A 23990-nucleotide genomic window follows, 5' to 3' on the forward strand; every position below is an offset into this window, starting at 1 on the left:
AATGTTCTGTCATCCCCTCCACCAATATATAGTAAAAAAAGAGGGCCTGAAATTAGAAAGAAAGGCTACTATTTATAAAGTACTAATGGATGTTTTGGACAACGTTTGTACATTTAGAAATCGTGTTCCAAGTGCATTACAGTCAAACCTTGGTTGTCAAAAGTAATCCATTCTGGAAGCCCGCTCAGCTTCCGAAATCTTCGACAACTGAAGCGCTGCTTCTGATTGGTTGCAGGAGCTTCCTGCACTCAAGCGGAAGCCGCATCGGACATTTGGCTTCCGAAAAACGCTTGAAACCCGGAAAACCTCTGGGTTTTCGGCTTTTGAGAGCTGAAGCGTTCCAAAACGGAGGTGTTTGGAAACCGAGGTTTGATTGTATTAATAGTTATTCTTCTATCTCCGTTCTTGCTTGCTACTTACTCCCTCTTTCCCTATCCAGTTCCTGTTGCCTGCTTAGATTATAGCTGTAGGTATCTTTGAGGCAGGACACATTTTGCTTCTGAATGTCTAGCACATTGGCGGTTTGGGGTTAGTTTTCCCAGTTTTCCCAAGTGATGTGGCTGAATGGGGACAGCAAGCCTGTGTGCTATTATTTCTGCTCTTATTCTTGGCTTTTCTTGAAAACCATAGGTTGCTTATCAGGGAGATCCAGAAGGTGCCCTTATCCAGTTTGCTACCCATGAGGAGGCAAAGAAAGCTATATCGAGCACAGAAGCAGTATTAAATAATCGCTTCATCAAAGTCTATTGGCATAGAGAAGGCAGTGCTCCACCAATGTCAACTTCAGTACAGAAGGTAAAGGGGTAGAAGAAACCTGGTTGATTTTTTTTCAATTTTTTTTTAAATCCACGTAAATATACATTAGTTTTCATGCACATACACATTTATGTATGCTTGTGTTTATGCAGAAACACCCTACCCTTGAGGAGGCCTCAGGGGTAATGTTGGAAAGTTAACAGTAGTAATTCATTTAATATCTGATGTGCTACAAACACAAGACAGCAGCCTGGCTCAGATGTAATTTAGTGGCTGCATTTGCACATAACTCCAAGCCATGGTTTGCTCAACAACCCCGAGTAATCTCATAGATGAACAAATGAACCATGGCTTGCTTGCTTTTCCACCTGCTTTTGCCTTGTTCCTTTGTAGCCTGACAAGCACCTGGGGTAGAGTAGCTAGCTAAACCATGGTTAAGCAAGGCTGTTCAGGCATAATACCAAACCATCGTTAAAACAAGCCAACAAAAAACCATGGCTTCACATCAGGGCTTGTTGCTAGAGGACAAGCCATGATTAGCCTACAGGACTGGGTTCAGTTCAAATGTTCAAACAAGCCACACTATTTAAACAAACAATGGCTTAGCATTATGTTCCAAAGAGTCCAGTGTTTTAGAAATTAGTCTGCATGAGCCTTAGGTTTGCATGCTTCTCCTTCATGAAAGGAGACTATTTTAAACCTTATGCTTTAGAACTACGCTTCCCAGTGACATCGGAATGAAGAATGCTGATTTATTCCAACAATGGTTAGTAAAAACAAACTGTCAGACGGTTTAGACTTTGAAATAATTCATTTTTAGACTTAGAATTTACTCTAGTACTGTAGCCTTGTAAACAATTGCACTGAAATATAAATGCTCCTGCAAAAGTATTTGATGCTCAGCTTAGAAAATTTCTTCAGCAGATGAATACTTGCAGTTTAGAAAGCAATGGAAGAATGAGAACACCTGCACTTAAACATTTAAAAATGGTATTGGGGGTGAAAAGTTCATTTTGAAATGTTCATGTGCTGCTATAAAGATCTTCTCTTCTTTTTAAGGTATTGCAGCCTTTAGCTCAACAGCCCATTTTGCCTGTTGTGAAGCAGTCTGTCAAGGAACGATTAGGTCCAGTACCTGCCAGTAACATTGAGCCTGCTGAAGCTCAGAGTGCCAGTACAGAAGCTGTTCAGGTGGATATATTTGTTTTCCAAAATATTAAGAGATCTGTAAAACTAAACTGAAATTTTCTCTTTGATAAAGGATTCTATTTAGCAGAAATTGGTGGCCTTTATTTAATAAGCATGCTGAAATTTATAGATGGTTTCCCCCCCCCCTAATACAGACAACTGGTAAAAAAATCATGTTTCAGTTTGTGGACCAGGTTATAAGCTCTTTAAAAAACTCATTTTCACAGCCCTAGATGATAACTGACATAATACCCTTGTGATACACTATTTTGTCAAAGATGAAAGATCTGTCTTTTATGCTGCTGGTTGGGTAATATTAAAAGTCTTGGTACAAAATACACACCATACCAATATTGGAAATATGTCAATTATTTTACAAGCAAAACCTATACACTTAAACAAAATTATTTATGTGGAAAAATATGGGCAATTTTATTTTCTGTTTTTAATGGAACTATGGAAATCAATGTCATTTTGTCACATGTTTTAGGGAGATTGAGGTAATGACGTGGCACTGCTTTTTTGTGTGTGATATCTGTGTGCTTCCCATAACTCCTAATTCCAGTATAAGATTATCTAATGGTTTGCCCGCTAAAGAAAATGCAGAGAGCACACTGTTGAGTTGACAAATTGTATTCACGTTTGTTCAATCGATTTGCAGTCTGTCTTCATGCACTTCTTGGTGTATTATCCAAACGAGAACTACTGCACAGCTTTAGCCTGGGTGTGGAAACCATATGACCTTAGTTGGAGGAAAGGGGGTTGGTTCATCGATGCCCTGATGCATTTTTCTTCATCCTAGCCTCTTCACAGCCCCTTTTGCAAGCTTTGGTGCTGCATCTCATTGGCCTGCTCTTCCCAAGCATTTTGTAGCATGGCTTCCAAACTGCTGACATCTCTCTGCCAACCCTCAAGAGGATGTGTTACCATGGTGCTCTGGCAACTTTTCACTACCTTTACCTCCTTGTTGCTGGGATAGGCACCTGCCATGCCAGCAGTGGAGCTTCTGAATCCTACCACATCCAGCAAAAGGTGGGGGGACAGATTCTTAACTGTTGGCCATGACTGCTAAAGTGGTGCTCCTTGCTCTCGTATGCTGCAAGCACCTTTTCTTGCAACCTCCTGGAGGCTGTACTAGATCCATCTCTCCGGCCTACCTACCAACCAGGCCAGTCTTTCTAACTGAACTTAAAAGAATATTTGAAAATGCAGAAGGTTAAGAAATAATATGCTTATAGCTTCAGTTAAAGTGAGAAATGCCCGTGTTTTGTTTAAAAATACATGATCCCAAACTATTTTTTTAAATTGTTTTTCCCTAGAATGTAACAAAACTATCTGTGAAGGAAAGGCTGGGCTTTGTACCTAAACCACCTACTCCAACCACTGAAAAGGTAAGGAAATAATAGTGCCCTTGAACTGTCAAATGACAACAATATCACATGCATACTTAGCATACGTGCTTCTAGTGTCCATTAAACATGTGAATGCAAAATGATTGCATGCTTCTCCTTCTCCTCCTCCTCCTTCTTCTTCCAATGAATCGAACTGCAGTGAATTGAACACAACTAAACCTTGCTGACAAAGTTAAGATGAAATAACGTTTTTAATATATATAGGCATCTTCATTAAACCTAAATGGTTGTGGTTTGGGCAGGAGCTTGCATGGCAGGGTTATTATTTAAGATTGGGCCTGTGAATGAAGAGTGGACAAAATTACGGTCCGTTGGAAATGGCCTCTGAGATCTGGTGACAGTCATCCCTTACAGTGATTCTACTTCTTTGGAGGTCTAGGATATTCAGTAAGAGTTGGAGCTGCATGGGTGAGCTGCCTTCTTCCTGAAATCTCTGAATGTTCTTAGTGAGTGAGGGGTAGCCTCTGCTGAGATCTGCTTTTTCCTTTCAGTGTTGCATTTGCTTTTGCTGTTGCCTTACTGCTTGCCCAGTCTGCTTGGGTACGTGACCTGCATCCCACAGGATTGAGATACCGCTCCCTTCTAGAGCTCTTCTGCTCTGCTTGGTGAAAACTGCACGATAGAAAGGGGAAAGAGAGGTTGTCTGGAGTGGGTTCAGCATCTTCATCTATTGCTGCCCTTGGATTGTGGACTTAGCTTCTTGCTTTTGCTGAATCTATATACATGAAATGTGCTCACACTTAGTGCTATAAGCTTTCTAAAAGCAAGTTGGAAGTCCTGTTTTACGTCTTACTTGTATGTTGGACATAAAAGCATGTAGAGCAAGGAGCAGGGCTATGCTTTTAGGCCTGCCCACAGCATTGTGTGTTTTTGAGGAGTGGGGAAAGACTCAGGTCATGCTAAGAACACAGCCCAGCTACTTGTTCTAAATACTTATGACCTACTTGCAAGTAACATGTGAATAAGGTCAGTGTTGCAGAAAAGGGGGTGGGAAAATAACCTTAAATTGAGGTCTTGCATGTTTGTGAATGCTTAAAATAGATTTGACAGCCTAGAATTCAGCATAGGAATATTTTGAAAATGGTTTCCTTCTATAGGTGTTATCTACTTCTACTTTGACATAGCTTCAATATACATATCAACAAACCACTTGACTTGGTAGCGTTGCTTCTGTATTTGATGACGCACAATACAAAATAAGACTGATTCTGATTTTTATATTTGTGAATCCTTTCGTTTGTGACACAGTGCGAGGCAAGAGAGTTAACACTCCCCCCCCTTTTTTCCTGCGTGTGGGTGGGGTGACAAATAAGATCTGTGCTAAGTTTATGGAGCGTATTTCTGAGACTTGTTTCTTAGACCGTAATATTCAGTGCTGCATAGCAAAACTCTCTTGAAGCCGAGAAATGTTTAAAAGCAATTTTGTATGGCAGGGTGGCAATCTGCCGTTCAAAGGGGAAAGTCAACAATCCCACTGGACATCCTCAGACGTTAAGCAATAACCATTTGGGGGTGAGCAGGTAGGGATTGAGGGAGAATCTGCTTCTAGGTTTTACTGTGCTAGGAACTTCTGAGAAGAACATTAATCTCTGTATAGTTTGTGTTTTTCGATGAAAGACTTCTTAGCGATATAGAAATTCTTAGGTTTGCTAATCAGATATCTCCCTTGGCTATAGAGCTACTATATCCTAGGGTTCTGTAGTCAAAAGAGTACTTATGTGTCTTGCTTGTATACTTGGGTGTAAGTGATCAACTTGTTCCACAGTGGAATGAATCTCTCCCCAAGTCAATTTTACTGATTTGTTGTCTTTTATCTTCCAATACTGCACAATGCTTGGCTTGCATGCAGCTTGGCTTGCTTGTTTATTTGAGCTATATGTTTTTAACCAACCATATTCCATGTTGGATATAATGCTTCTTTCTAGGATGCTAGGGACATAACAAACATCTTGTGCAATCGCTGGCAGCTGGGAATTGATCTTATTACCTATACTCCAGCTGTGGAGTATACTCCAACTTATTACCTATACTCCAGCTATGACTTTGTAACTACATCACTTGCCAGCACTTAAAATATTCAACCCAAAATAAGTGAAGAAATGGGAACTCCCATCTCTTCATTAACTGATTATATTGCATCATCTGATTCATATAGAAACTGCCAGGCACAACTTTCCTGCTGAAACAGAGGCACATGTTGATAAAACTCAAGTAGATTGTTTTCTACAACATATGGAAAACAATTCTGGAATTCTGACTTTAGAGGCAGTCCTAGTCTGTCTTTAAATTGACATGAGTCTGTTTACTCCATTTTTTATGTTCATGCCATCTTTGCAATCACAGCATCAAGCATCTGTCTTGGAGTAATATACTTTGAATCCTATATTTACAAATTCTTTATTTACTAGCAAAATAAAATGGTTTCCTTCTGTAGGTGTTGTCTACTTCTACTGGCTTGACAAAAACAGTGTATAACCCAGCTGCTTTGAAAGCAGCGCAGAAAATGTTGCCTGTTGTTAACAGTTCCATGCTAGATTCTAGTGAAGCACAGAAGAAAAAACAGGTAAATTGAACTCTGCTTATTTATAAAACAGCAATAATTTATTTAGAAAATTGCAACATGTAGAACATAGTTTGTCATGATTGCTTATTCCTGAGGAAGCTGGATACTGTGCCTTTGCCAGAATCTCTGTCAAGTTCTGAGAATTATTTCAAAAGTTGCAGTTTGAGATGTTTTGTTGGCGCACCTTCTCAGTAAAGACTGAACCTGAATCTGCTTCCATGGACACATTTTAGGAAGAGGGGTGATTTTCTCCTTGCTACCTAAGGCAGTGGGTTGTTAGATGCTATTTGATTATCTTACTTGGCTTCTAGGGTTGCAGAAGATTTGTTATATAGTACCCAGACCAATGGTTAGAATTTATTTATGTGAATTATTTTTCTATTTCATAATATTTATATACCTCTTGAATGCAAGAAAAACCCCCAAAGCGATTTACAAAAAGATAAGACAGTTGTAATTGCAGTTGTGATTGTAGGTGAAGGGTGCCTTTCTTAACAGTGGGTCAGGCCAGATGCAGCCTAAAGCTTTCTCATCTAACAACAATTAGATTGAACATGCCCCCTCTCTGCGTCTTCCCCTCTTTTTAACAGATTCCCTTCCCTTCCAGTTTTCAAGCTAACCGCTGTAGTGTCCTGACCTCATAGTGTGCTTGCTAAAAACACTTACCGGTACCTCCAAATCGGTTGCAGCCTATGTTAGTGATGGGTTTGTAAACCAAAGGTTGAGCAGTTCATGGCTAGTGGAAATGCAGGTGCAGATTTAGTGCTACATCAGCATTATAAAGCAAAATGGAAGGAGGATTTATGTGCAGAAGGAAAGGAGAATATAGGGGAAGTTACTTATGAGTTGCTCACATCTTGTGACTTTCATTAGACTTGGTTTGGTGCCTAACTTCTGATATTGAGTGCCTATATAGAAATAATACCATCATGAATTATGTGTGGCCCGCTAAATCCCTGTACTGTGGACAAAAGAACACAAATGATGACCTCTACACAATAAAGCACAATGAGCTATATGAAGATCTTACACTCAAAAGCATGAAAGAAACATCTTCAGTACCAATTACTGAAATGCCCTTATCCCCAAGGAGCAGTTTAATCTTGTGTTGATCTAAGGACAGAACTTTGTTTTATGTTACATTTTACAGTAGTATGTATTTTCTGCTGCTGTTCTTCCTGCATAGCTTTCTGAGTCGCCACTTTTTTCACAACATAGTGGACCAGTTTTCTTCTTACCTTTTTTACCAATGCACTTCATCTTTTGGTGTATTCATCTCACTTTTCTAGAGTTAAATAATCCTGAACAATCTCTCTGCCTTGAGCTGCTTGCCTCTCTTCTCTTAACGTCTTACATTTTCTCATTATCCTTGGAGAGGAGACTTGTTTTTGTTTTTACTTGATTTGGACAAGCTTAAAATGTTTTATTGACATTTTTTTTCAGGGCTATAAGTTTCCAACATCAGATTTGCAGTATTCTGCATAGTATTTCGGTGAAGAAACCGTAGTATAAAAAACATAATATTGTGCACATTCCTTTTCAGAATGTCAAACCATTTTTCATTAGTTGAATTTTTTTATCAGTGTATAGTTATGGGAAGGTGATTAGTATTTGAACTTTGCTATGGGCATGAGAATTCATTTGAATGCTGGGGTAGGTGATAAGATCTTCAGAACAGGGATGCAGCTGGTAAAATTTATCAGGAGATGTGGACTCTGTTATTACCGTATTTATATATGTAACACCTAATGGTAGATAGAAATCATTTGGCATTCTGCATACTTCATTTTGCTGTAAGATTAATAAACTTGGTAAATTTACTTCCTAATGTCCCAAGATTAACAACACATCTGTGTTATCTAAGTAAATCAGATAATTCACCAATTGAAACTCTTGCATTATCCAGTTTAGTCTCCAAACATAACAATTGGGAATCATTTATTGACCTTTGCATTTCTCTGAATGCTCTGGATTATTTGGGGAAAGGCCTTGAGTGATATTCAGCTAAGTTTTACTTAGAGTAGACATCATGGAATTAATAGCGCTTAGTCATGTTCATTTATTTAAATGGGTCTACTCTGAATAAGTTGAATAGCACCCCTTCAGTTTGGTGCCCAACTTTGTTTTAAGAGATGCCACAAAAGGCTAATAGACGAATTTCTATGCATATGTTCTAATAAAAGGGGTGAGATCCATAGTTACCTGCTTTCAGAAACAAGTTTGATTTCTTACAAATCTGGTATTCCTATTAACCACTTTAGAAAGTTGTCATGCTAAAATAGTTTCTTTCACTTATCTTCAAAGTTCAGATTTGTTTCAGCTACTACAGAAAAATCAATAAAATAAAATCCATTTGATCAAATATTTTGGAAGGGGTTTCTTACTGCATCATATTTTCTTTGATTATAATTCAGACATGAATGGTATTCACTTCCATTTGAAAATGACTGGATTACTCAGTGCTGTAGTCCCATTAAAGTAGCAGTTCTATAGGCTGGTTTCTTCACTTGCAGAGACCGGATATTCAGATTTCTTTCTTAGAGGCCATTGACTCAGAATAACCCATATTTGTGTCGCAAATTTTGTATTTAATCATTGCGAAAAGTAATTCCTCTAATTGCATATTAATCAAATTTGTCACCAGAAATTGAGTTTCTGGGTATCTTGCTCTGAAAGTCGTGATGCAGGTGGTTCAGTGCTTTAAGAAATTGTTTTTGAGGAGAACAAGCTGGTTTTGGAATAGCAAAATAGGCTACATAGGGTTACGGCAATAATTATTTCCTTAATTTAGAGTCTTACATGCTTTGTAACAAATTTTCTCTGTTAAACTGCTTTGAATTTCACTTTTGTTCAAGTTATGAAACTGAAGTATTTGACTGTCATTACTATGTCTTGCCTCAAAATGGAAAACTTTCTCCTAATATGTTTTTTTATATAAAAAACATATAAATGCACAGTTACAACTGTGATGAACCAGTAAATATTTCTGTTAACATAAAACAATTTCACCTGCAATTCCTTATTCAAAGAGTCATGGAAAGCTCAAACAGAAAGGAAACAAGGAATTCAGAATCATTTACTGAAGCAGTCTTAAGAATGTATTCCAGATATAATTAATTGCATTTCCTTGCTATGTGTAGCTATTTTTCTGTAGGCTCTTAATGCATATTAGTTGGAAATCCAATATATTTTCAATATTTCTGTTAATTTAGCTACTAGAAAGGTGCAATTTAGCCATAAAAGTTATGCAGATCCCTAACTTTAGAAATTCCTGCCAACCTAGCAGTTCAAAAGCACATCAAAGTGCAAGTAGATAAATAGGGACCGCTCCGGCGGGAAGGTAAACAGCGTTTCCGGGTGCTGCTCTGGTTTGCCAGAAGTGGCTTAGTCATGCTGGCCACATGACCCGGAAGCTGTCTGCGGACAAACGCCGGCTCCCTTGGCCAATAAAGCGAGATGAGTGCCGCAACCCCAGAGTCGTCCACGACTGGACTTAACAGCCAGGGGTCCCTTTACCTTTACCTAACTTTAGAAATACTCCAACAAATTCTCCTGTAAACAGCACAGAATTAGTAACCTTGGAATTCCAGAATGGCACCTGTGACAAAAAGTAATGCACAAAAATCTCTAAATATATAAATGGTGCAATCGTGCAGCATCCACATAGCAAAGCGTGGAGCCTTGCACTTCTTAATCTTGAATATGGTAAGGGAGTATACAAGTGTCCAGAGGAGCAGATATAACACAAGCATTTGGTCCAAAAATATTGGTTGTCAAATGATGTAACTGCGTATACTGCAGTTCTGTGTCAATTATAAATATAGGAAGAGATGATATCACATAGCCATTCAAGGCGAGATTCCATATTTTGTTAGCTCAAGTTGTTTGAGAACTGACATTGTGCAAGTGGTAGCATACAGAGTTTAATAATAGTAGTTGCACTAGGGGCTGAATATGATCTTTCACGAATGCAAAATACCCATTGGATTCTGCTCTTGTGCTACACTAAGACATAGGCACCAATTAGTGGTATGGCTACCATTATTGGAGGTCACCTTCAGTGTGCTCATGATCAGTCACATCAGTTATTTCCACATTATTGGTTTATTCTAATAGGACAGAATATATGGGTAAAATGGGTGGAGGGGGGAATTGCGCAGTTACTCACTGGCTTATGTTTAACAGTGGGTGATAATAATTGTGTTTTTATGCTTCCAGGAGGCACTAAGACTTCAGCAAGACGTTAGAAAGAAAAAGCAAGAGATTTTAGAAAAGCACATCGAAACACAAAAGGTAAATATATACATTTATGCAATTGGACTACTGTTGAATAATATTAATAATCATTGATGTATTGTAAGATAGTGCTACTCAAAGTGGTGGTCCATGGGCTGATGTTGGTCCGCAAGCCATCAGTTGCTGGTCCATGACCCCATCACAGCCCAGGTTGCATAGGATGCTTCAGGAACCAAATACTGGCGTATTGTGGGTGGGTTGTTGATCCACCACAGCAACATCATTTGAGAAGCAATGTTGTAAGATACAGTGCTCACTACATCACCGTAAAATCCTGTGTTGTAAAGATTGCTGTGATTCAGGTAAAGCACATATCTTACATTCCAGGGCTCATAGGGATCCCACTAAAATTAATGAACCTGGGGCGGTGTGAGCTTGTGTACACCCAGTTGAAACTTTGCAAGTAGAACAGAAAGTGGTGATGGAATTAATGGGGTGGAAGCCTCTGCCTCCGTATCCTAGGTATTAGTCTGTGTTCTTTGAGTGGAATTCCACTTGAGTCGCCAACCAAAAATCCACTCTGGAAGGTCCAGGGACACTCAAACTGTGTGAGGTGATGCCACAGGGCTGAAGGGAGAACTAGCGAAGAATCACCCCCCCCCCCAACTTTCATTCATGGAAGCCCCTACGGAAGGTAAAACACTCCTTCCAAGAATGAAATAGCTCCTTCCATCAACAGAACCTTTTGGCTCTCTCTCATGAAAAAATAATTCCAGATTCTCAGCTGAAGCAGTCCATGCTATTCTTTACAGCTGGTGTTACTGCCAAGCTAGTACTACTTTAAGAATATGGGGTTTAAGTCAAGTTGTGGAGAGGTTCTACAAATTCAGTTCAAATCTGCCAAACGCCACCAAGCTTTCCCATGAGTTGTCCAAGCTGTTATTTCCCAGCTCTTCACAGAGGAGAGCACAGTTTACAAATTTTGGAGAAGAGTTACAAGAATGGCTAGTGGGATTCTGTATTAGAGAGTTCTCAATGCATCTTTCTAAGCACACTAAGTTTGTTTGTCAAGACTAGTTCCTACATCGGAATCTAAGGGTTGTCTAATTCCTCTCTCCAGCTGGAGCTGTTTTCCATGGATGTTGGTGCCATTTTGGATATTTGGCAGCTTTCCTTATGTATGGAGAATTATTATTTTTTTAAAAAAACTTGTGTCTTCAGAAATGTGTGTAATGGTGGGGAGCTTAGATAAAACTTCCTTCGAAGATGAAAAATAACCCACTTGTAAAGGATTCCTGTTAGTAATATGTGTAATTTCAATAGATGCTGATTTCAAAGCTGGAGAAGAATAAAACGATGAAATCGGAGGACAAAGCTGAAATCATGAAAACTCTGGAGACCTTGACTAACAGCATTACCAAGTTAAAGGATGAATTGAAAGGGGTCTCCACTCCAGCAAGCATTCCACTGAAAAACATGAAAACAAAAACACAGGTATCTGTATTTTGTCCTCATTGGATGCTTTTAATCTTTCTTTTCTTTAACTCATTTTCTTTTGATGTATAAGTTAGCTGAAGAAAGCTGGGAGTGGATGCATTGATCACATTTGTGTTTTGCTTATCCTCCAAGTTAGCATACATAGGAATCTCTCTTTCCCACCACCACAATCCCATTAAATAGATTAGACTGAGAAGTAGTGACTTGCTTAAAGTCACCAAGTGACCTTTATGGCCGACTAGAAGTTTGAATCCATTGACCTGTCACCGGTGGGTCGCTACAACACACCAGAGTTATGCTAAATCCTAAGGTGGTTTTCAATGTGGGAGAGGAGGAGACAATTTTTGAAATTTCAGAAAAATAAAACTGCATTACCCTCCTGGCTTTATACCCCGTTAAAAAAAAAAAGTGGGCCCTTATGCTAACCTAGCAATCATCCTTCCCGTAGATGTCAGCTAATGTCTCTTTTGAAGACGTTCCGCCTGAAACTTGAAACATTGTAATGCTCTATTGGAGTCTGGCTATTTACTGCCACGTTTTCTGCATTACAGTGGTACCTCGGTTTATGAACACAATTGGTTCCGGAAGTCTGTTCATAAACCGAAGCGTTCATAAACCGAAGCAAACTTTCCCATTGAAAATAATGGAAAGTAGATTAATCCGTTCCAGGCGATGAAAAACACCCCCTAAAGCAGCAATTTAACAATAATTTTACTTTCTACCAAGAGCTTTCCGAGGCCTATGGAGGCCTCCACGGAGGCATCGGAGGGTCCGTGACTGGGACGCAGCCACGGAAGCACTCCGATGCCTTCACAGAGGCAAACTGCACAGAAAGGAGCCTTTCCCCGACGCGAGTGCCCTGCGCTGCGGCCGCCTCTCAGTCAAGGCGGCTGAGTAAAGCGCGGGAAACCGGGGGGGGGGGGTTCTCTTCGGAAGCTCTTACCTCGAGCTTAGAAAAGGGCTTCCAGCAGCAGTAGCAGCAACAGCAGTGAGAGGCTTTGCGAGTCGTTTCGCTGCACAGTGGTGGCAGCGCTCGCAGCTCTCCTTCCCCCTCTCTCTGCGGTGCCGGCCGGGCGACCTTCCTCCTCCTCAGAGCAGCCGCCGCCACCACCAGACGCCAGGACTGGCCGGGGTGGCTCGCGGTGCGCCTGGCTCTGGTTGGAGCGGCGGCGGCAATGGCGGCTCTCTCAACCCCGAGCCTCTCCACTCCGCAGGGGCGCAATGGTGAGGGCCCGGCCTCGCTTCTCTTGACCCCTCCGTGAGGCCGGGCCTTCGCCGTCGTGCTCCTGCGACGTCTCTCCACCTTCGGCGTCGCGCTCCTGTGGAGAGGCGTCGCAGGAGCGCGAAGGTCCGCTTCTCTTGAGCCCTCCGCGAGGCCGGCTCAAGAGAAGCGGGCTTTCGCGTCGCGCTCCTGCGACGTCTCTCCACCTTCGCCGTAGCGCTCCTGTGGAGAGGCGTCGCAGGAGCACGAAGGTCTGCTTCTCTTGAGCCGTCCGCGAGGCTGGCTCAAGAGAAGCGGGCTTTCGCGTCGCGCTCCTGCGACGTCTCTCCACCTTCGCCGTAGCGCTCCTGTGGAGAGGCATCGCAGGAGCACGACGGCGAAGGTCTGCTTCTCTTGAGCCCTCTGCGAGGGAGCGCTACGGCGAAGGTGGAGAGACGTCGCAGGAGCGCGACGCGAAAGCCCGCTTCTCTTGAGCCGGCCTCGCGGAGGGCTCAAGAGAAGCGGACCTTCGTGCTCCTGCGACGTCTCTCCACCTTCGCCGTAGCGCTCCTGTGGAGAAGCGTCACAGGAACGTGACAGCGAAGGCCCGCTTCTCTTGAGCCGGCCTCGCGGAGGGCTCAAGAGAAGCGGACCTTCGCGCTCCTGCGACGCCTCTCCACAGGAGCGCGACGCCGAAGGTGGAGAGACGTCGCAGGAGCACGACGGTGAAGGCCCGGCCTCGCGGAGGGGTCAAGAGAAGCGAGGCCGGGCCTTCACCATTGCGCCCCTGCGGAGTGGAGAGGCTCGGGGTTGAGAGAGCCGCCATTGCCGCCGCCGCTCCAACCAGAGCCAGGCGCACCGCGAGCCACCCCGGCCAGTCCTGGCGTCTGGTGGTGGCGGCGGCTGCTCTGAGGAGGAGGAAGGTCGCCCGGCCGGCACCGCAGAGAGAGGGGGAAGGAGAGCTGCGAGCGCTGCCACCGCCGTGCAGCGAAACGACTCGCAAAACCTCTCACTGCTGTTGCTGCTACTGCTGCTGGAAGCCCTTTTCTAAGCGCGAGGTAAGAGCTTCCAAAGAGAAACCCCCCCCGGGGTTCCCGCGCTTTACTCAGCCGCCTTGACTGAGAGGCGGCCGCAGCGCAGGGCACTCGCATCGGGGAAAGGCTCCTTTCTGTGCAGTTTGCCTCCGTGAAGGCATCGGAGCACTTCCGTGGCTGCGTCCCAGTCGCGGACGCTCCGATGCCTCCATGGAGGCCTTCATGGCCCTCGGAAACCTCGGGTTACTTACTTCCGGGTTTCGATGGTTCGTAAACCGAAAGTTCGTAACCCGAGGTGTTCGTAAACCGAGGTACCACTGTAGTTAAGAAATGCATACTAAATTGTTTAGTATCCCTTAGATGCAAAAAGAACTACTGGACACTGAATTGGACTTGTATAAGAAGATGCAAGCAGGTGAAGAAGTCACTGAACTAAGACGAAAGTACACAGAACTGCAGCTTGAAGTAAGTTTATTTCATTTTTGATGGCCAACACGGCACTATTCCACATGTATCCCCCCCCCTCAGTTAATTTGTGTAACAGTTAGAAAAAAAATAGATTCTCACAACATATGACAGCATCATACGCATAAAATAAAATATCCCACCCTATCCCAGAAGATTAAGTTTAGGCAATCTATCCAAAATAACATCCAAATAGGGTAACTTAACTTTGGGAGCAGCATGCATTTTCAAAATGTTCCCCTAGGTGGTGCTGTTGGTGTTTGGAACTGGTAAGCAGTTACTGAAATGTCTGTTTTCGATTCACTGCCTTTAAAAGAGCACGAGCGCATTGACAATAATGCATTACCTTAAAATGATTGTATGTTAAGCCCAAACTTCTAGAGTGAAGTGAAATGAATGGCAGAAGGTCATCTGATGCAAAGTTAGATCTCTTTCTCTTTGAAACTGTATTTTGCTCATTATTGCTTCCCAATTCTTATCAGTTTGCAAAGCATATTAAAATGAAGCGTTATGTAATGCCAGCTTGATCAGCATTCTTTCATATTTCATTTCTTTGGAAGTGCCTTTACCAGGCCTAAACTTCATACACTGGCATTTGCTGCCCTATTAGGAGACTTGCTGCACCATATATATCTGTCATATATATCTGTCATGTTGTCCCCAAGAATATGGAAATAAGAAGTGGCAAACTCTTCAAGGATCTTTCCATCCGTGTGTTCCTCCGCCCGCCTTGCATCTCTGACTCAGTGCAGTGTACCCATGGGGAGAGAGCTTAAAATCCCATCATGCACATAGTGTTTTCTAAATGGGGCAGACATGAATTTGGCCCAGGACAAAACAGACTGGCCACTACCACATATTAGAGAGAAAAGGAAATGAATGGGTGGATGTAAGCCAGTGTTTCTCAACCAGTGTGCCTCCAGATGTTTTGGGACTACAACTCCCATCATTCCTGACCACTGGTCTTGCTAGCTAGGGATGATGGGAGTTGTAGTCCCAAAACATCTGGAGGCACACTGGTCGAGAAACACTGATGTAAGCATCTGGAATGATCAAATGTCTTTGGGAGTCCTAGAATCTGTACCTGAGTGTGAAAGTTGTCATGTGTAATTGCTCTGGGTGTGTTTCAAGAGGTTTGCTCTTCAAGGAGACTTGGTGTGGTGTTGCAAAGGAAGTAAGCTGTCAATCGGCAAGCCTCTGGCTCTAATCTTAACCTCTGCCATAAATTCCCGAGGTAGCATTAGACTTGCGTTTACCAAACTTGGGTCTCCAGCTGTTTTTGGACTACAGCTCCCACCATCCCTAGCTAGCAAGGCCAGTGGTCAGGGATGAAGGGAATTGTAGTCTGAAAACAGTTTGGGAAACACTGCAATTAGACAATCTCCCCTGAGTCCCCAATTGCAATGTGGAAATGATAATAATAATAAGAATAATAAGAATAATACTGGTATATCATTGAGGTGTTTTAAGGTTTACAGTAGTATAACGCATATTGATAAGTTTGGCTTGTATTAGATGTTGTTACTGTTACATGTTAGGCTGCGAAACGAGGAATTTTGTCCTCGGGTCGTGGAAGAGGAATTCATACACGAGGTCGCGGTGCGTCTCGCGGCAGAGGCAGGGGAGGACGAGGCCGGGGTCGGGGAAGAGGTGTTCCTAACCATGCCGTGGTGGATCATCGTCCAAGGGCACTTGAAATCTCTGCTTTTACAGAGAACGACCGAGAAGATCTCCTTCCTCATTTTGCGGTATGTACCCGCCCCACTGCCTTCCTGATCTCAGTGTGATAATATGTCTTAGAAACCTAACGTTCTATTGCAGCGTGATTGTGATCAGTGAAAATCAGCAAAGTGTTGTAAATCAAATATGCACCTCTAACTTCCAGAGGAAGGCCTTAGGCTAGGCAGGCACTATAATAATGTTCTGTCAAGTATGTGAAATTAAGTGTGATGGACAGGGATGATTGGTTCTTATAGTCATTACCGCAGGTTTGTTTTGATGCCTTTCCTAACTTGTCCATCCATGCTGGCAAACAGTCTTTCAGAGAAAAGTCGAATGGGTACCTGTTACACATTTTCTACACAGAAATTATCTTAAGAGTGTGCTGTTGCAGAATTTGAAGTATGTTTCTACTGTGAATAAATTAATTAGAAAGGCAACAGCCATTCCCTGACCTGTGTAAAACACTCAATGCCTATGTTTTTTCCTACATGGAGTTTATTTCACATACTCATGTGACGTTACCCTTAGCGGAACTAAGAACTGAAAATAACTCTCTTGATCCAAAGCCAAAAGCAAGCAAAGTTTCAGGTCAAACTTCAAGCACATCCGACTTAATAAATTACTGTATTGGGCTTCTCTTTGGAATAATAAAAGTTATCAATAGTGACCTATTTATAAATTGAATATCTGTTTTCCTTGATATTTAAATTTGCTTAAGTTTCATTTTTCAGTTTCCTTTTCTTCCATTTTTAAAATTTTTTGGGGATGGTTTATTTTAGAACTATCTTAGAAGATTTGGGACCATTAGGTTGCATTATCAGTCCAGAACTGTTAACAGCCCTTGCATGTTATGTGTGTAGCATTTGTATCGAGGAGAGATTATTTCAGTAAGGTGACAATTTTCCTCCTCTTAAAAAGCAATATGGTGAAATTGAAGACTGCCAGATAGATGACTCGTCTCTCCATGCAGTGATTACTTTCAAGACGAGAGCAGAAGCCGAGGCAGTAAGTATATCCTCCTTTTTTGTTTTCATGTTAGGCGGCAAGGTTGAGTTTAACTGCATCTAACTATTGTATAGAGCTTCTGTGTTCCTCCCCTTTCCTATTATCTGTAGTACATGTGTTGTGTATTAGCATACGCTTTGTCTGGCTTCAGTTTTTTAATTAAATAATGAAGGCCAAACCACTGAAATAAAGTGAGTGTGTACAGAGGCTTTGCTCTCATTTTCCTGTTTCAATCTAAGATGTCGGAGGACGGAGGACTGCTGGGGGCGGGGCGGTTTCTATAATGAAGTGTGTCTGGCAATGTAATCTTAAGGATTTTGGGTTGTATTCAGCTAAGGAGTCCTGTTAATGGAAGGATTTCTGCTGGTGCTGCAGGGATTCCCCCCCCCCCCCGGCCCGGCCACCACACAGACAACCGATTGGCTCTGGGAGCGTTGAGAGAACCTCCACAACAGCATGCAGAATGTGGGGAGGGGGGGGTTGTTCTATGCATCATACGGAAATGCTTGTGTCTAGGGAATGATTGCCATAGCACTACATTGAATTCTTCCCTTCAGGGTTGGGGATGTGTTGGTGGGTGAAAAATACAGTTTGAAACGCTGACCTCTGTTCTATTTATCAGCTTTTGTCATATTGGTGTTTTCTTTGGTTATAAGTTCTCTTTCTGAGCTTTTAGTTGAAGAATCAAGAGAAAATGTGCTTTATGAAAGCTAGAAAGAGCTATGCCTAAATTCCTTGTAACACGTTTGTTTTCCACGCTTGTGAGCACAGGGATCGTCAACTGGGATTCTCTTTAACATCTTGCAGCTTCTAACAGTATTTCATCACCAAATGGTGAAGCAAAGTTTTGTGCAAAATTACTTTGGAAAGGTTAAGGTCCCAAAGATGCGCTCCAAAACCCTGAGTACCTGGAAGAGGGGTCCTCTATGCACATTACGAATGGAACAACACATTTGTGTTTTCTCTAAAACTTTGAATCCGATTGTGCTGTGGATATGAAAATTTTCTCGAATACAAGCAGAGGAACTTGATTTAGCTGTAAAAACTAACAAAAAAAAGTTAATAGTGTATAAATCAAATACCTGCATGTTAACTTTCTACTTGTTAGCAAATCAAATATATTTTAAATAATAATTGGTAGTAGAAGTTAATCTTCAAAGTAGTTATAGCTTTCTTTGAAGGAATGGTAGCTAATATTTTACTGTCTTGAATGAAAGAGGTTTAAGTTTTATGGTCGTGTGCATTTGAGCTTGGAAGGGTGAGGAGGATTCCCTAGTCGTAAAATGTTGCATTTTTATGTTGCAGTAATTTCTTTCAAAGATTACAAGTTGTTTCTGAACCCAAATGTCATATATAAGTATTCTTTAAAAATTCCAGTTTGTGACATTGTGATGAGACCATGGACAAAAAACCCCTCCTGTGCTGCATTTTAATAGGCATGGAATCTTTTAAAATTGATCATAAATTTATATGTACAGATTTAAAATTTATACCTGGGGACCTTAATATCACACAATTCATGTTCAGATGTCATCAAACATGTAATTGTTTCCACATTTCACATTATGCTGTACTTTCAGATTGTACTATAAATCTTTTGTGACTGTGGCAGTTATTTCGGAATGTTGCTAACACTGATTTATGCTAGTTCATGTTACTTTAATTTGAACATACTATTTCCAAAGCAGCCACTTAATGCAGCTGGTACTTAAGAAGGCATGAATATCCCATAGGTTAATTTTTATTTTATTTTTTACATTTCAATTACCAAGCCTTTACAGAAAATGGAATGCTTTCCGGCAGAATAAGTTATATTCTTTAAGTTTATTTCTTTATAAAAATAATCAACTCAGTTTTATTTTCAGGATTCCCCGTTTTGGGCAGTAGTAATAATGTATGAAGATTAAAAATTATCAATATTTCAAAAGCAAAACACCAATGAGGAGATTGTTCAGTAACAGTTGGTTTCTCTGAACAGTATGCTACCTGCATGTTGAAATAATTCAGGACTTTAAAAAATAATAATCATTTTTCTTCATTGCCTTGTGTATGTGTAAGACACCAAAAGAAATATGAAAAGGCTTGCATGCACGTTTACCTTTGAAATAGTAATCTGCAACACTAAGACTACAGTATACCTAGTATGCCCTTGTAGGGTTTGCTCACACCTGCATTAAAGTTTGCCGAAGGACTTGGAGATGCCCCCTGGGGTGTTGATTTGTTCTTTGAACAACAACCCCCCCCCAAAAAAAATACCCCACCGCCCAATTCTATATCATAACCTACTTTTGTTAGTACACACAGTTTCCAAAGTGATTTGCCATGTAGCATAGTGAAATACTGTCCTAAAAACACAAGTCCTGAGGGTTGGGACAATTCCTTCGATTGCAGCCTTGTTACACAGAGGCGCACACAGCTTATCCAGGTTTCAGCCCTGGTACTTGTGGCCGTTGGACCGTTTCCCCCAGAGGACATGTTTTGTGTTAAAGATAATATTGCTGTTCTCTTTAGGCTGCTATCCATGGATCTCGATTCAAAGGGCAGGACCTGAAGTTGGCCTGGAACAAGCCAGTCGCAAATATCTCAACGATGGAAACAGAGGAGACTGAACCAGATGAAGAGGAAGTAAGTTTGTGTCGTCTCCTCCTCCTTTACAAACAGATGAAGGAATAGAAACTTGTTACTGTTGCTGTTTAGTAAAGGTAGCCTTTGCTGATTCATAACAGCTCTGGTAATTTCGTAACACTAATACCACTTGTTTTCTCTGGGGGAAGGTGTGTCTTTTTGGTAGCAGAAATATTAGCAGAAAACTCAAAAAACAATTATTGAAAAGAGGATGTCAATATAACGCTCTTAGGGCTAGTATGCAACCAAATCATACTCAGAGTTGACCCACTCAAGTAAGTCAATTTATTTTTTATTAATAAAATGTAAAATAATATATTAATAAGTGCCCATTATTTCAGTGAGTCTACTCAGAATATGACATTGATCAGATACCATCCATAGACTATGATTCAAAAGTTGAGTGGGCAGTTCATATACACGCTTTTGTCTTAATATCCCTACAATTTCATTGAATTTCCATGTATTGTGCATTGGAGCAACCTTTATATATTTTTTACATTTTGTTTCCTGTTCCCCCTTTCAAGTAGTTTAGGGGTCATGTTATCATATTTATCCTGTGTGAGAGAGTGAGTTGCCCATGGCTATCCAGATTGCTTTGTGCCTAAGCAGAAATTTAAAACTGAGACTTCCGGTTCTATCTACAGCATCAAACTAGTGCATTCAAAATAGCATGCTCAGATAATAATTTTCATGCAGAACTATTGCAAGTGGTTGATATTCAGATCTTACTTGGTGTATATGCTGAATGTAAAAATACTGCACACTCTCTTTTGCTATCTTGTGATGCAATTGGGAATCCTTAATTTCCTCTGAACTTGTGTACTTTGCATTTGTAATAGTTTTGGCACAGCATGCACCTATATTTTCCTTTTTTCCTTCCTTTTCCTAGCTCATAGTCTTAATGTATATTCTGTTACTTAAGTCATGTTTTCTGTCCTGTATGCATTGGCCTTTTTCTGATTTACTTAACCAGGTTATATTAATTTACGTTCTCTTCCAGTATTACAGAACCAGTCCCCTCTTTTCTTCAATAAATTCCCATACATAATGGATTTCCAATCAAAGTTCCCTCAAGCATTTTGTATTTCTTAAATGTCAGCTTTTCCTAAGATAGAATTTCATGAGTGCTTCTAGCACAGACACCAAGGAGTGTTGAAATAGAATATTTGTAATCACCAGGTCCTGGATGTATCAGCTGTAGAGTAAATTATGAGTGAGAACCTACATTGCTTTCACTATAAATTTTGTCAGAGTTGCTGTTCCAATGTCAGGATATTTTCTGTTATTTATGGGTTTTGGCTCTGACCTTTGCATAAGCACCTCCTAGAAAATGCTTACTCCATTTATGAAAAATTAGTTTCATAACTTCTCACTGGAAAGGATTATCTCTCATTCTGAACTAGTAGTATGTGTTGATTGGAAAAATTTTTTTATTTAAATAAACATTAAGTAATTATCAATATTAAATAAATAAGAAGAGAGAATTTTGGCTCAGTAGTGGATAGATCAAGCTTGTGTTCTCCTTACTCGGGTTCAACCTTATCCAAAATGCTCAGGATGAATGTAAAATATATGTGCATTACTAGATAGCAAGGTTTGTTTAGGGCTTATATCTTGTAGATTGCTTGGAGGGAAATAAACCACAAGTCCAGGGTTGGCTATAATGACCAGCCAAACCATGGTTTGTTTCCCAGCAGTACAGCAGCAGCAGGAAGTGGTCAGGGGAGTGTTTTAGCTTGTGATTTCAGCACATGTACCAGGACAATGCATGTTTACATTAAAGTTTATTTTAACTATGTTTTAATGTGGCATGCAAACCAAAACTGAATATGCATCTGCTGTCTTGCCGAGTGTTCAGAGCACAGGACTTCAACCCTGGTGAGCCCTGTGTGGGCCGGTGCACAATGGGTTTGGATGTAAAATAAATGAGCAAATGACTCATGCTCTCCCCTGTAGACCTCTGGTGCAGTTGCAATGAGGAGATTGGAAACTTTCTTTTCCATTTGTAGCTAGCCGTGATTTGCTGTTACACGCACACTGAAGTGTGGTTAAACGGTGGTTTGCCAAAACTAGCCAGCAACATTAATCACATTTTGAAATTGGCTTGTCCAGACAAGACCTGCAACCGTTATCATGTCACTTACATAATAAATCAGTGTTGTTTAGAATTTATTAGATAGCTTTTCAAAGTGTTATACAGTTTGCAGCAGCATAACGGCTCAACATAAATAAATGAATCCCAGCATGAGATGTATATCTCATGATCTGTAGAATTTCCCTCCATTTGTTAATCTTCATAAACAACAAGACTTGGCGTGAAAGATGCTAACATTCTGATTTTCCACAGGTATTGTGTTTTTCCCATTCTTTCAAACTGCGGAAGCAATTTGCAAAGTCCCAAAAAGTGCCTGAATGCCACACACACCCTTTTCGTTAGGGATTTTCATATCTTCAGTGCTTCCGGCAGGGTCTTACAACAAATCCGTTTATTGTGAGGACCATGCCTGTACACAAATAACAACACAACAATAATTAAAAATATTAAATGATTAAGAAAAATACGAAACATTTCTTTTTCAGTTTCAGGAAGAATCCCTGGTCGATGACTCATTGCTTCAAGATGATGATGAAGAAGACGACGACAATGAATCTCGTTCTTGGAGAAGATGATTCAGCGGATTACTGAGACTGCTAGAACTGTTCCTGTGTTGCATTAGCATTTTCTAATGTACTTTTGCATATTTGTACTTCGAGGAGTTTGGGTGAAAGTGGTGAATTTGGATTTCAGATAAGACTCAAGCAGCTGATTGGTCCCGTCTTTTGAGTGATTGATGTTGGAGTTGCATTTACATTTCGGTAAATGATTGCTAAAGACATCATATTAGGAACATATGCAATGTTTTTATTACTCCTACAGAAACATTATGGAATTCTTTGGGTTCTTTGTAATTTAAAGAATTGGTCACACAACAAGATGACCAAGAGTTGTTATAACATAGATTTTTTGTTTTGTTTTGTTTTATTCCAAGTATGGAATGGAAATTTGCATTTAAGATCTTTGTGAATGTTTTCAGAAATAATAATAGATAACATTACTAAACCGAAGTCTCTAAAGTTATGTATTCATAATATTGCATAGTAGTATACTTAGGCTTTACTATGTACTAGCCTTTTGTTGGATTTGTGTACGTATTTTACGTATGAGTTTTAATGATACAGTGTATGACTGCTTTGCATATATCTCCTTATCACTTTAAGATGTTTAAAAAAATAAAGAGATGGAATGGTCTTGGGGAAAAAAAGCAAAAAAAAAAAAAAAGCAATAATGAACGTTATTCTATGGCCCATGATAACAAAGAAAAAAAATTGGAAAAAAGAGAGAGACCATTCTATGTGGCGACCCCCCACCCCCCCATTTTCACGAAAAGAGCTGAATCACTATCACTATTTCAACCTTATAAACAATAAAACAATTTGGCCTTGAAGCCAAATGATGAAAATCCTTTTATACGCAATTGCCAGCCGGCTACCTAACTTCAGAACCAGGATTTCAAAGGGAGTTCTTGCTTCAAGAACGGCATGGCCGCACTCACATTTGAGAAACCCAAGAGGACTTGTTTTTCTTGTGCGGCGGAAACTCAGTTTAAAAAAATGCAAGAAAGTGACTTGAACGGTAGGTATTAATTTTATTTATTCTTCATTAAGCTCTCAATATTGCACACAGAATAAAAATTGAGGTTATCAAAATGGGTTATGCTCTAATACAGGCACCCCCAACCTTTGGCCCTCCAGATGTTTTGGACTACAATTCCCATCATCCCTGACCACTGGTCATGTTAGCTAGGGATCATGGGAGTTGTAGGCCAAGACATCTGGAGAGCTGCAGGTTGGGGATGCCTGCCCTAATAGACAAGGCATAAGGGACCACAGGGGAGAAAAAAAGAAGAACATTCAGAAATCTGGTCCAATCACTTTACAAATGATAGGGTAGACTGGTCTCTGATAGGTTCTTTCCTGGGAGGGAGGATCCCAGAAGTAGCCAGACCAGGCATGCCTCCTTGCCCCTTCAATCTACCCTATAGATACAATTTTGCACCAGATTATAATATTATAATATAATATAATTATAATAATATAATTTTGCCCTTACAGTTTTGGGCATCCATTATTCTCCAGTGTTAAGTATTATTTTTAACCCCCCCCCCCTTCTATTTACAGCAGACCTATTCTACTTCATCACTCCATGAAGCCTCTTCCTAGGTTGTTCTGACTACCATCAGCTT

The 23990-nt window shown here is 40.8% G+C and overlaps 1 protein-coding gene across 2 annotated transcripts in view; it reads left to right on the forward strand.

Moving 5' to 3' along the window:
* RBM26 (RNA binding motif protein 26) overlaps positions 1-23120 on the forward strand; it is a 44775-nt gene extending 21655 nt beyond the window's left edge. The window contains exons 12-22 of one of the 2 annotated variants that reach the window (XM_035114901.3): positions 631-795; positions 1816-1947; positions 3264-3335; positions 5791-5919; positions 10138-10212; positions 11479-11649; positions 14248-14352; positions 15891-16100; positions 16993-17079; positions 19591-19704; positions 22288-23120. In XM_035114901.3, the coding sequence (XP_034970792.3) occupies positions 631-795; positions 1816-1947; positions 3264-3335; positions 5791-5919; positions 10138-10212; positions 11479-11649; positions 14248-14352; positions 15891-16100; positions 16993-17079; positions 19591-19704; positions 22288-22377 (1350 nt within the window). In that variant the 3' untranslated portion in view covers positions 22378-23120. The remainder of the gene's footprint in view (positions 1-630; positions 796-1815; positions 1948-3263; positions 3336-5790; positions 5920-10137; positions 10213-11478; positions 11650-14247; positions 14353-15890; positions 16101-16992; positions 17080-19590; positions 19705-22287) is intronic. The other variant, XM_060273354.2, reaches the window with a different exon arrangement.
* The last annotated feature ends 870 nt before the right edge of the window (positions 23121-23990 follow it).

This window comes from Zootoca vivipara, chromosome 4, assembly GCF_965207765.1.
Source record: "Zootoca vivipara chromosome 4, rZooViv2.hap1.1, whole genome shotgun sequence".
Lineage (NCBI taxonomy): Eukaryota > Metazoa > Chordata > Lepidosauria > Squamata > Lacertidae > Zootoca > Zootoca vivipara.